Here is a 12,518-nt window from a genome sequence, read left to right on the forward strand (position 1 = left end):
CAAAAATCCAAGGGTGGTGAGGACCTGGACATGTGGTGGAATTGGGTTTGATCGGTGTGTTTTTCTCTGGAGTTGTGGCTCTAGCAAGCTGCATATTTGTAGCAGCACAGTCCTCGGGAATCTTAATCGCGATGTCAGCCATTCGTCTGTCTCCACACGGTCTCTTCCAAGAGCCTGACGCACTAACGTGTCCAAAAGTAGCAAGACAGCCGCTGGTTACACTTCCCATTGACCTTGTTATATACAGATTCAAATGAACCTTCAATTAGTGCACAATTTAAGTCAAACAGAATAATGTCAGCATAATTATGGGGTATAATGTATATTCATTTATGTTTTCTTCAAAGTAATTAAATATAAAATCCATTAGTCAAGCAAACTTGATTTGAATAACAGCGGACTATTTTACGAAACTCCTACGACAGGTCTGGATCACTCGTAAATTCTGTTCGTACCTGACAGAAAACGTAAAATACGAAAAGATTGGTGAATGCGCAAATTCTCTTAAATCACTCGTACGGCCGATTTAAGAACAAATCTGTGCTTACGAACGGTTCTTGCATGAGGCCGATTGATAGTATTTGGTAATATTGCAACAACTTTTAAATGCATGATGGATATGATTCCACTTACTTCAGAGGTCTTCTTTTTCTTCCATTTTCAATATAGAATGAATAGAGCAGTAGATGTCTACTTTGTATTTACCTTTGAGTCTTTGTCAAACAAAGCAAGCAATATGAAGACTGCCCATTAGTCTGCAGTCACTGTAATGGACTCATAACCTGGTAAAAGGGCCCGATGCCAGTTAAGATGCGCTCCAGCTCCACCATCCATGACCCCTGGACTCCTCCCCATGATCAACAGATGAAGAAATGGTTTAGTCTTTTTACATGCGCTAATTTGCTATGATATATAGATGAGGTATGAATAATGCTAGAATTGAGAAACTGAAATATTAAGCCAGAATGCTAAATAACCAACATTAATCTCACAGTGCTACGAAACAAACACATAATTTTACCATTCGATCCAAATTCAGTGATGTGCTCCTTGTTGGAGGCATAGGGATAGGAAAAAAGTGGAAAGCAAAAATAGATTTTTTTTTTCCTGTAAATTGGAAGAGAATATTTGAATTGAAAAAGCACTGGAGGATTCTTAGGAAAGGCGGTGCCTGAAGTAGTGTACAGACAGCAGATCGAATTTTTCAGTTCATCAACTCCCAGACGGGTTATCTTGTTTTTAGTTCCAATCTTTCACTCTACACAAATAAAGCAAAGCTTGTGCCCACAGAGAATCATGGCTCCAATACAGCTGGTGATAAGCAAGTCCTTTCTTCGTGTTGTGAGTCTGTGGGGAGCAGAGTGGTTGCTCAGCCTTCAAGCACTCGGTTTTTGTCATTAGGGGCTGTGGTTTGGCAAAACCCCAGAGTGCCTTGATGTTTACTTCAAATAAAGAGCTGTAGATTTCCAGTCCTTTACATCCTCAGTGGTATTTGATGAAGATGGACGGACTCTCACTTGGCTTCCTAACTGGGCTAATACACAATGTCTCTCCAAGGTTGCTCTTTAAAATGGCAAGAGTTTGGGAGCGGAAGGTGCCAACCTTTCGTTATACTTTTGTCTAAAGTTCTGTTTGCCAAATAAGGAAGCATCTGTCCTTTGTTGAAAAGGAACGTAGCTTTTCGAGTAAATTGTTTTTTTTGAGTGGGAGAAAAAAAATACATGGAGGAGGATTTGTACTTTAGTCTGCAAGAAATTGTGGTTGTTTTCCTTGCTAACATAAAATCAAAAGATAAATATCCCTGTTGATTGGTACACAGGGCATGCCAATCAGAGCACATTCAACCTCTTGACATTTGGAAGGCCATATGCTTTATAGTGCTGCATTTAGTTTGGAACAATGGGAATACCAGCTTCAGGGTTATGAGGAAAATGTTCAGTTGCATCAGCTCAGTCCAAGAAAACCGTCAGCCTACACAAGTATCTATGAGCAGCACAGCACATTCAATTACTTTTCGAAGCAGGGTGTACTGTTCTGTAGCTGACCTCTGGCTTTAACCTCACATGGGTAGAAAAGTAACAATACGCTGTATTTCTCCTTTACTGGGTAAGAATAACCTTCCAGATCCACTAAGCAGTAACACAAACATCTCTCTGCTTCCAGATCCAGTGTTTTCTGACACCTGCAAGATTGACACCAAGTTCCTGTCTTTGAACTACCTGGGCAGCTATGACGAGCCGCAGACATCAAAAGGGTGTGTCTTGTCTGTGCCCGAGAAAGGCAGAGAAGTCCATGTCATTGAACTCCAAGCCCCTAACTCCAGCAGGTGAGCAGCCGAAGCCAAGAATACATGTTGTCATAGTTTATTTTGAGGGCAGGATGCTTTCACTGATTTCTGTGAGGTTTTTTTTGGGATATGAACAAACATGAAGGCTGAGGGGTTATACTGTTCACTTGGTGGTGTTCTTCTGGGGAAGACATTTCAAAACACGCACTTTAAGACCAAGTTGCCACAGATTGCCATGTGGTTCTGTACACTGTACTGTGGTGTAGCTCACTTTGGTCCTATCTCGTCTGTAGTGCATATGTCTACTTATTTTTCTGGGAATGCATCCAGCTTTAATTAGTTGGCCAGACAAATAAGCCATGATAACACCATGTTCTTTCTGCAGTGCTTTCCAGGTGGATGTCATTGTGGATCTACGGCCTCTGAAGGATGATGACCTGGTCTTTCGTGATGTAGTCTTGCTGCTTAAATGTGCCAAGCCCGTGAACTGGGTTGTCAAAACCCACAATATCAATGGGAACCTGGATGTTGTGGTAAGCTGGCATCATGAGAATAAAAATCGACTCTTTTTTTTGGTTCAGAAGCTTCAGAGGAGATTTTATTGAGTATCATTACATATCACAGTGCCTCAGCAGTCATGTCATAAACAGAAATCTCCACCCCATGCACCAGTGGACAAAGAATTTGTCACACCAAGACGTGTGTTGAATTGGCACCTTGTCCACATTGCACAACAGGGTGGGGATAACATGTTTAGAGGAACTGTGATGTTTCACGATGATGGCTCCAGGGATTGCCCATCGTTTTCACAGAGCCAGATGGGGACATTACATATTTTCAGAGCCAAGACTGCTGCAGTACTAGAGCTGTACAGAATCGGAGTTGTTTTTCATAAGTTATAATATGAATTATGAGTAGAGCTGGATTCAGGCCATTTCTTAAGTTGTAAGCGGCAGGGATCAGACAAACTCAACTGATTACTGCAATATATCAGAGTAACTTTAACCTAAAAATATGATTTGTTACATGTCAGCGGTGACCATAAGTTTGTACTTTTGAAATGAAATCTTTTAATTAAGCCTTTCAGAACCCTTAGGGACCTTAAGAATATGACACCTATACAAACTCCTAAGAAGAGTTTAACTGTTAATCACGTTCTGGTCAAATTCGCAATTGTCCAACCACCATATTTGCTCCAGGGTTGGAATTCTATACCTTTTCTTGTTAAACTAAAGGAGCTCATCAGTATTTCTCTTCAAAATGTTTAATTTGTTTGGGAACTGTGATTACTTGATTGCCCATCAGTTTGCTTCTGTACCTCAAGGCTATTTTAGTCCTGTACTAATTTCAGTGGAGGTGTGCAGGGGTTCCATGCTTCCTTGCTGTGTAACATAGATATTGTTACTGTGTTTCTGCAGCCATGACAAAGCACTTTTCACAGGTGCCATGTGTTTGTACAGCTGCCTGATTGCTGCCTGTCAGCTGTCTGCATGTAATTCCTAGTCAAACCCTGTGAAACTTAGTTTCAATCGGTAACATTTTGGGGCCATTTTTCCACAGCTAAGTTTTCATAGTGTTTAATCATGGAAAAACAAAAATCGCTTTTTTTTTTAGCTTTTATGCCTTTTTTATTGGACAGGACAATTGAAGAGAGACAGGAAGCAGGGGGCAGAGAGAGGGGGAATGACATGCAGCAAAGGGCCGTCCGATGTGGGACTCGAACCAGGGCCAGCTGCAGCGAGGACTGTAGCCTCTGTACATGGGGCGCCTGCTTAATATCAATATAAACACAAATGGATGGCATTCCATGATTTGCCCAACTAATTTTTTTTACATCTTAGCATAACACTACAGGAGACTTTGTTGGAATTGTGATTAATTGTCAGATTTATATTTAGCACGTTATGCAAAAGATTGGAAAATTGCATGAGGGCTGCAGCTACCCCGTTGATCACATTTTAAGTTATGTATTTGTCATAAAGGTGTTTTTCAATTAGTATTTTGATCATTCATGAGTCATTCTGACGAATGATAGAAAGTAATTTAGTCACACTGAAAGTATGGCTCAGTGGATGGAAATGTTGGCTCTTCTATTTGTCCGACTCTGACACCAAGACTAAAATGTCTCATCAACTGATGAATAAACAGCCTGAATGAATTGCTCAGGCTTTCATGTGTTAACCTGGATTCTCTCAAGGTTTTCATTTGTTGCCAGAGTAAAAATGTTTGCAGTTATGGGCATGTTCCAGTGTGAAGAAGTGAAAACCAACATGGTTTTTTTCAGTTCACTGACAAGATCTACATGTAGCATTTTGTTGATCTGACTGACAGATGCAGATGATCCCTTGACTTTTACCTTTGTGCCACGAGCAAATCAAATATTTACAGTTTTCCAATAGTTTGGTTCATTACTGAATACCCATTGTAATTGGTTCTGATTCCTCTGCTGAGGTGGAGGTATGCTTTACCTTTGTGTCCATTTTTCAATACAGTTAAATTCCGTAGAATTTGTTGCTTGCCAGTTCATTGTCACCACAAAGCACTTCATAGATTCATTCCAACTCAATCCAATTATAGTCCATTTCATATAATGTCCATTTATAAAAAGCTGTTCTCGCTAACAAAACCAACGGATCTCATCAAAATCTTCTTTTCAATACAATCCCATGTCCGGAGGATACATGAGGTGATAGTGGAGAAGAAGGCTTTCTTTTTAGAGAAAGGCAGCCATTTACCTCAAAGTTTGAGAGGACAGGAAAGAGGGGTCAACAAGCATCATAACACCAGGCCAGAGATATCTGCTGAGAAAGAGGAAAGAGAAACCCAATTTAATGACCAAAATAATGTCACTTATATACATGGATTGAAAAAGATCAGCATGAGGAAAAGTGCTAAACACATCATGGGATGTTTATCATCAGTTTATGCCTATTGCAGCTTAACTGTTGGATGTTTCAAGTCATATCTAACTATAAGCTTTATCAAAAAGGAAAGTTTTAAGCCTAATCTTAAAATTGCAGAGGGTGTCTGCCTCTGGAACTCAAACTGGCAGCTGGTTCCAAATAAGAGGGGCCTGATAACTAAAGGTTCTGCCTTCCATTCTACTTTTAGAAACTCTAGGAACCACAAGTAAACCTGCAGCGTGAGAGCCGAGGGCTGTTGGGAAAATATGAAACTATGGAGCTTGGCTATTAGGAGCTTATATTTGAGGAGAACAGTTTTAAATTCTGTTTGGGGTTTAACAGGAAGCCGGTAAGGGGAAGCTACACCTGGAGGAATATGATCTTTTTTGTCTGTCAACAAGCAAAATAAAATAAAAAAAATAAATAAAAACTTTGCCAAATTTCATGAAACTTGGTGCAGATGTGGAAGGCAAAAGAAGAAATCATTATATTCATTTAAGGATTCAATGGAACCCAAAATCGGGCTTAAGAGCCATGCTGTTGTTAAAGAATAAATAAATAAATGGAAATAAACTATTGATTGGAACCAGAACTGAAAGAAACTGGGGCAAAGTCTTCTGAGATGTATGGTTAAAAAAAACTAACTGGTTTATAGTGCAGATATTTAAGTAATTTACATAATCTGTGTTTATGTAAAACGGCCACCTATGAGTGTCACACTGGTGTTTATTAGTTTGCACACTTTATATTTTGTGTTGGTTTTGTGTAAACAAGAACAGCTACAAACAGCTGGTCACGCTGTTTTCTAAGAAGAAAAGTTCCTTATGGTACCAAACTGCTGATTTTGACTTTTACTTGACAATAAGGGCACACAGGATGCTGCACTTGTGCAATCAGTGTTTGGCATATCTTCAGCTATGCTAGTAATATGATGTCCTCATAAAACAGAGATCTCACTTGTGTCAAAAACCATGTTCTCTTCTGTATTGCTCAAGAGACTCGGCTGTGTGGGAAATGACTGTGAGAAAAAATGATTCCACGCTCACAGAGGGAGCAGCAGGGCAGGACACGGAGCAAACGGACATGTTGGTTTCTCAGCATTGATCGAGCTGCGACACGCCCATTACCTCACACTCATTCACATGATTCACTCTTGACACAGAATAAGTACAGGACTGTACTTGAAGAATATGTGTGATAATGCCTGAACACTGAATGACGTGTTTTGTGTCTGTTGATCTTAAAGGAACTGACTTAAAATTGGTATTTTTCTACAGGCCTCTGATACAGTGAGTTTGAGCTCACAGATGACAGTGGAAAAATCGCCCAAACAGCGCTTGCCATCAGGACCACAAGCCTTGATCAGCTGGGCACAGGAGCGTGGCTACAGTCCAGTCACATCTTACACCAGCACTAATGTGGCAAACCACTTCAATATCCGACTGAGAGAGCCAGGTAACCTGAAGAAATATGATTTCATAGACACAGTCCTAAACAGTTTACCTGCCTACAAAATCAGCCTCATGATGCTCCTTGTTGCCCCCAGATGTTGTGGATCCTCTGGAGAGCAAACTGCCTCCTGAGCTGTCCATCCTCCACAAGTTCAATCCTCAACCAGAAGATGGACGTGCGACGAGACTTTCTGATCCTCCCTTTGCTTTCCCTCCACACTTACCTGGTGGTCTGCCCTTTCCGCCCTCCAGCCTTGACGACCAGCTCTGGCCATATCGGGAACCTGTGGAGCAGATGGGCAGTGTTGGGCTCAGCGTGCAGTGTGAGGACAAGAGGATGGTGGTCAGCATCGACAAAGGGAGCCTGCAAGTAAGTGGACAGCACTTCTGCCAAGGACCTTGCAGAGCTGCAACTAAGCATTATTTAAAAATAGCATTTAACACACATAGTTGTAATGTATAATACTAGAAATGAGACTTTTCTAAAATATGATTTTTCAGCTCTTTGAAATGATGTACACAAAAACCTCTAAATAACAAAAGTATTGCTTTTTAGTTCCTTTCTTTTGTCTTAATGAACACTCAGTAATGTGATCGCGTTTGTTCCACTCATGGAAAAACTGAGCAAACACAATGATTTTATTGCTCACCAGACTTGAACCAGTGTGACTGATTTAAATCATAACTCAATTTGCACTTTTGAAAATAGTTCCACGTCTCATCAGACTGCTATTTTGATATTTTGTTCTCATATTTCTTCTCATGCGACAGACTCGATGAGACAAACTGTGAAAAGAACAGAAAACAACAAAAATGACACCCAGTGGAGAATAGTTTCTGGACCAATTTAAAAAATGGAATGAATGTCTTTTTTCTGATTATTATTATTATTTTTTTCTAAAAGATCGCGTGATTTGCAGATCTGAGTAACTACAATGACAGTTAGCAAGTGACGAAGCTGGCTAAATAAGCAAATCTAACAGTCCCATGTGGAGACAGTAATTCTGTTGGCTGTCCGCTAAACATATTTTTATCATCTTCTACTATCTACATAAAGTGTAAAAACAAGTTTCAGCTCTTCCAAAATGAAATAAGGAAATGTAAAGAAGTAGTTAACTGACCCCACACGGGTTGATGTTGAGGCAAGCAGGAGTGTTCCAAATGTGTGGCGTCTGACCATGAGGAGAGCTCAGTCAACCCACATCACAGAATGGAAACTGGCATGGTCTGTAATTAGAAGTTGGAACTGGACCACCTTGTGGGATTTGTTTATTCCTGAGAACTCAAAAAGTTTCACACACAACTGCTTAAAAATTGTTTTCCCCCTTCTTCTCTTTACAACTCTGAAAATAAGTTAATAAAAGAAAAAGTTTTTTAACTTCATCCCGTGTTTTGATGTTTCCTCAGAAGAATGGCATTACTCACGCCAACCTCACGCTGCAGGACCCAGAATGCAAAGCAACAGTCAATGACACTCACTACACACTGGAAACTCCTCTGATGGGATGTCAGACTGTCGTTTATCCCAAGCCGAATAGCCCGATGGCTATCCATATCAACATTGTAAGTATATATATCTGGTATTACATTTTATTTTATGTAACGCCATGGCAAAGTAGCTGCTCGGTGTGTCAGACTCAAGAAGCATGGAGCTTGAATGGAAAAAGGATGCAAATGTTATATCCAGTTTGAGAAGAACATACACACACATGTTGCATCTATTCCTAACAGGTTAAATCAGAATAATTTAAAAACTTTTTTTATTCTAATACTTACAATAATTTCCTTTCAATTTTTAAATTTTACTCTCCTCTACTTACTTAGGTTTTTTTTCTCTGACTGGTAAAAGTTGAACGTTTTCACTCTCTGAAAAAAAGGAGAAAGTTCTTCTCAGAAAAGAAGTTGCACTGACATCACAATTACATAAGTCGAACATTTTGCTGATGTTAGCAAGCTAGACCAACTACCTTCTGCTCTCCAAGTAAAAACAGATGTGCCATACTTTCAGAAAATTTGGAAAGTTTTCGAAAATGCTACAAAAACTTGACTCTGTATTTCATTTAATTGTTGGAACCTTTAACTGTGCCAAAAGTGTAAAGTGTCTTCAAAGACCAATTTCTTGTGTTTACATTGTATTAACAAATGTAAAACTTGATGCCAGCAACACACTTGAAACAAACTTGGGAGGGAGGCAGAAAATAGAGAAAAGTTCATACAAATAACATAATTCTGTTAAGATTCTACAATCAGCAGATTTATTGGTGACAGGTAAGGGTGTCAGGATTGGATAGAAAAGGAGCATCCACCAAAGACTTAGTCTTTCCAAGAAAGGATGAGTCAAGGCTCAACATTTGTGCCAGACTCCATCAACAAGTTCCAAAAAATAATTTTCATTGCAAGATTGCCAAGAACTTAAGTCTTTCAACATCTACATTGCTTGATATTTTGAAAAGATTCAGAGAATTACAGAAATGGTCATGCTAATGTCATCTGTATAGCTACATGGGCGGAGGAGTATCTTGGAAAGCCATTTTTACTCAACACAGCCCACCACTGCATCCAGAAACCTGAACCTGCAACCTGAAACCGTAGTACAGAAAGACAAAAAAGCACACTTTTTTGACTTGCATATATGTACAGGGTACCATTTTGGAATTTTGGAGAGACATATGCTGCACTTCAGATCTGTCTCCTAGTGAAAATGTGTAACAAGTCATTAAGAGGAGAATCAGACTAGATGACCACAGATTGTTAAGCTGCTCAATTTTTGCTTTCAAGAAGAATGGACACAGATTCCTCTTGTAAAACTGCAATAGATAGATTGCATTTCTATTTGACTCTATGCTTCTTTAAAGTTTTATTTAATGGTGAACACTTGTTTTTCTGGGATTTAGCATTCACGCCTGACATTTACAGTTATCTTCATTATTTTGGAATGCATTCTTTCATTGTCTTTGTTCTAACAAGGATGAATCATTTCCTCTCTGGCCTTTCAAAATCTTTTGTGAGGAGAACTTTGGAACATCACTTTTCTGTCTAATGCAGATTAAAACTTGGATCCAAGTCCAAGGTCATCTTTTGTGTTAATGCTTGAATACAGGGGCCACCTCTGACTTATGCTCCAAAGAGATTCATTTTCATTGCCTGGGTCCCCACATATCAAAGATAATCAGTTTTGGCTGTTGTGTCCTCTGTGCTGTGGTGTGTTAATTTAATTGAGCAGAGGCTCTGGTCGCAGGTCAGCTAACATTTGGTGCAGACTTCAAAATAACCCTGTTAGAGTCACTGAGATTGTCCTCTCATCATTAAATCAGATTTTTTTTTTGAGGAGGCAGGCTTATCTCAGACCCCTGACATGTGTCTGCTTTTCTGAGATATTAGAAACATGTTATATGCTTTTTTTTTTCTGCTAAAGCCACAGTATATTACCACATTTTAAGCAATGTTTTTCTGACCCCTATCAAAGATTGGAATCTCTACCAGAATCAGGCCACATTATTGCAACTGGATGTCATGTGTTTTTGTAATTTTTTCCCCTCTCTTTTACTAACTGGTGTGGTTCTATGGACTCCAGGTCAGGATAACTCATGCTGAGACTAAGGATGGGAGTGGTGGGCCTCTGGATTATGAGGATCAGGATGCAGAAGATGCACTGTTCCGAAGGCACCCAGTGGAGTCAGAGAGAACATTTCCAGAACAAAGGCAGCACCCGTATACGATAGAGGTAAGTCAGAGTAGTTCTTTCTCTTTGAGAGCAGCATGTCATCATAGTTTAAATCTGAACTGCCAAGTCAAAATCACCAACAAGTGGACAGTTAGAAGAAACTTTACTTCCCAGAGTTGTTTGCTGTTAGTAAAGACTCATCTGGTTCCATCAATTGACCCATCGTTTCATGATGAAAAAAACGTTGAATGAACCTGACCTGATATTTTCCATTTTGAAGTTTCTCCCATATACTCTCTTCTGACTTTTTTCCTTTATCTTATCCATCCATTTCTCATCGCCCACTTAGTGACAACAGAGTGATGTAGGGCAATGGTGTTTAGCAGTGAAATATAGTGGCTTAATTTTGTTCTTCTCTTAGTTTAATTGCACATACAGAAAGGACCAGGGAATGCCAGAAACTCCTCCTGCAATTGTTCGAGGACCAACCAAGCAAGCGGTCGACAACACGACTTTCATCGTGGAATTGTACAACACGCTGCCATCCGACGATCCTTCACGCCAGGTCTTCTTCACGGTTTCACAGAATCAGCAAGTCTTTGTGGAGGTATGTGTTGCATTTATGATACACTAATCTTCCTTTCAGGGATCATGATGGGTCCAGTCTGTTTTTTTTTCTTATTACTAAGTTAGGTTTCTAACCAAGTTAAGACACCCTGGAAGTATCTAAGTGGGAGCCCCACTGCTTAACGTCTCTAAATTCTAAGGAAAGGATCTTCAATGCTTCCTTTATTATCTTCTTTAACGTAGGACTGTTCCTTATGAAAGGAGAGAAGCTTGCAGCTGCCTTGATTCAGCCCTTCGCCCTCCTCTCTCTTTTACATGCAGTCGTTATATCGGCACCTCCCCTCTTAATACACACATACTTTATCAATACACTCTTGTACTGGGGAATGTACGTTGGATTACACTGTAGCCAAATATTTAGCAACTTTCAGACTTTTTTCTCAACCTTGGCTTTTTTTTCAAATCAATTTCATTCAGTTGTAAGATTTTGTAACACCTTTAGTGTATTTAGTGCAGACTTGCAACACAACTTTTGGTTAAAGTGGTCCGATTCCTGCTCCCACGCAGCTGTCTTTTCCCAAGCCTTTACGAATTACTCCAGTCGTCTTTCCTTAACCTCAACACATTTTCTAACAAGGTCAAGGAGAAGTTCTAAGGAAAAGATTAGTTGATATTTTTTGTTCACAATTCTATGTTTTTTATTTTAGTCTTTACATTAAAACTTTTAGGAGAAACCCATCCTGTCTATATTCTCTGTTGCTAGCTTAAGCTCTTCGCACTTAAACTTTTAGTGTGGAATCCACAAGGTCAGTTTGTATTTTGTCTAGTTGCGGCTCTGATCCTTTGCTTCCATAACATCCACTGCATCTCCTGACTCCATGTTTTTATATCCTTTCTGTCTTGCCCAAAATATTTGTTTTGCAGCAGTAATGATGTCGATCATATTACAGATTGCAAAGTCTCACTCTCTGAGGTTCTTTGGAAAGATGATGTATGATTATCTCAGAAGGAGATGTTTTACTGACATTCTGGACAAAGAGTTTTCTGTGTTAGATATAACACACATAACCCTGTTTTCAGAATTCTCACTGTACTGAGACTTGACCTGAGCCAGTGGCCAAAAAATGCACAAGTGCACTTTGATACTTAAAGAGTGAATTTGTGCCGAACAGCTCCTTCACTAAATGTGGACATAAAGGCTTGTAAATGTACAATATGCATAAAGAACCATATTCTGATTATGTTATATATATTCACAGCCTTAATCTGTGGGCCTAATTTTTTTTTCTCTTATTTTTCACTTGGTTATCACTTGAAAGTAAGTCCTGGCTTAGACTTTTCCTGACCCAGCAACATTGGGCGCTGAAAACTTTACAATAAAACATGGATTTAAGTTAGATCTATATGCAGCAAATGTAAAGTTCAACCTTCAATTTTCTATGAGCTTTGGAGTTGTTTGGAGCCTCTAGCTCCTTATCTGCTACATGGTCCAGTGTGTTTGGTGAATGGCAGTTAGTGCAACCCCAATTCCAAAGAAGTTTGGAGGCTGTGTAAAATGCAGACAAAAACAGGATGCAATGATCTACAAATCTCATAAACATCAAATGTTGAAAGAAAAATATTAGTCTACCTGGAATTTGATGGCA

At 39.5% G+C, this 12,518-nt stretch overlaps 1 protein-coding gene across 1 annotated transcript in view; it reads left to right on the plus strand.

The window, feature by feature from the left end:
- Window positions 1–12,518, plus strand: part of tgfbr3 (transforming growth factor, beta receptor III) — a 77,993-nt gene that overhangs the window by 50,796 nt on the left and 14,679 nt on the right. Inside the window, exons 6-12 of the mRNA XM_075484916.1 lie at window positions 2,164–2,326; window positions 2,673–2,820; window positions 6,468–6,645; window positions 6,737–7,011; window positions 8,049–8,204; window positions 10,216–10,365; window positions 10,727–10,912. Coding sequence (XP_075341031.1) covers window positions 2,164–2,326; window positions 2,673–2,820; window positions 6,468–6,645; window positions 6,737–7,011; window positions 8,049–8,204; window positions 10,216–10,365; window positions 10,727–10,912 — 1,256 coding nt within the window. The remainder of the gene's footprint in view (window positions 1–2,163; window positions 2,327–2,672; window positions 2,821–6,467; window positions 6,646–6,736; window positions 7,012–8,048; window positions 8,205–10,215; window positions 10,366–10,726; window positions 10,913–12,518) is intronic.

Source organism: Odontesthes bonariensis, chromosome 15 (genome assembly GCF_027942865.1).
Source record: "Odontesthes bonariensis isolate fOdoBon6 chromosome 15, fOdoBon6.hap1, whole genome shotgun sequence".
Classification (NCBI taxonomy): domain Eukaryota; kingdom Metazoa; phylum Chordata; class Actinopteri; order Atheriniformes; family Atherinopsidae; genus Odontesthes; species Odontesthes bonariensis.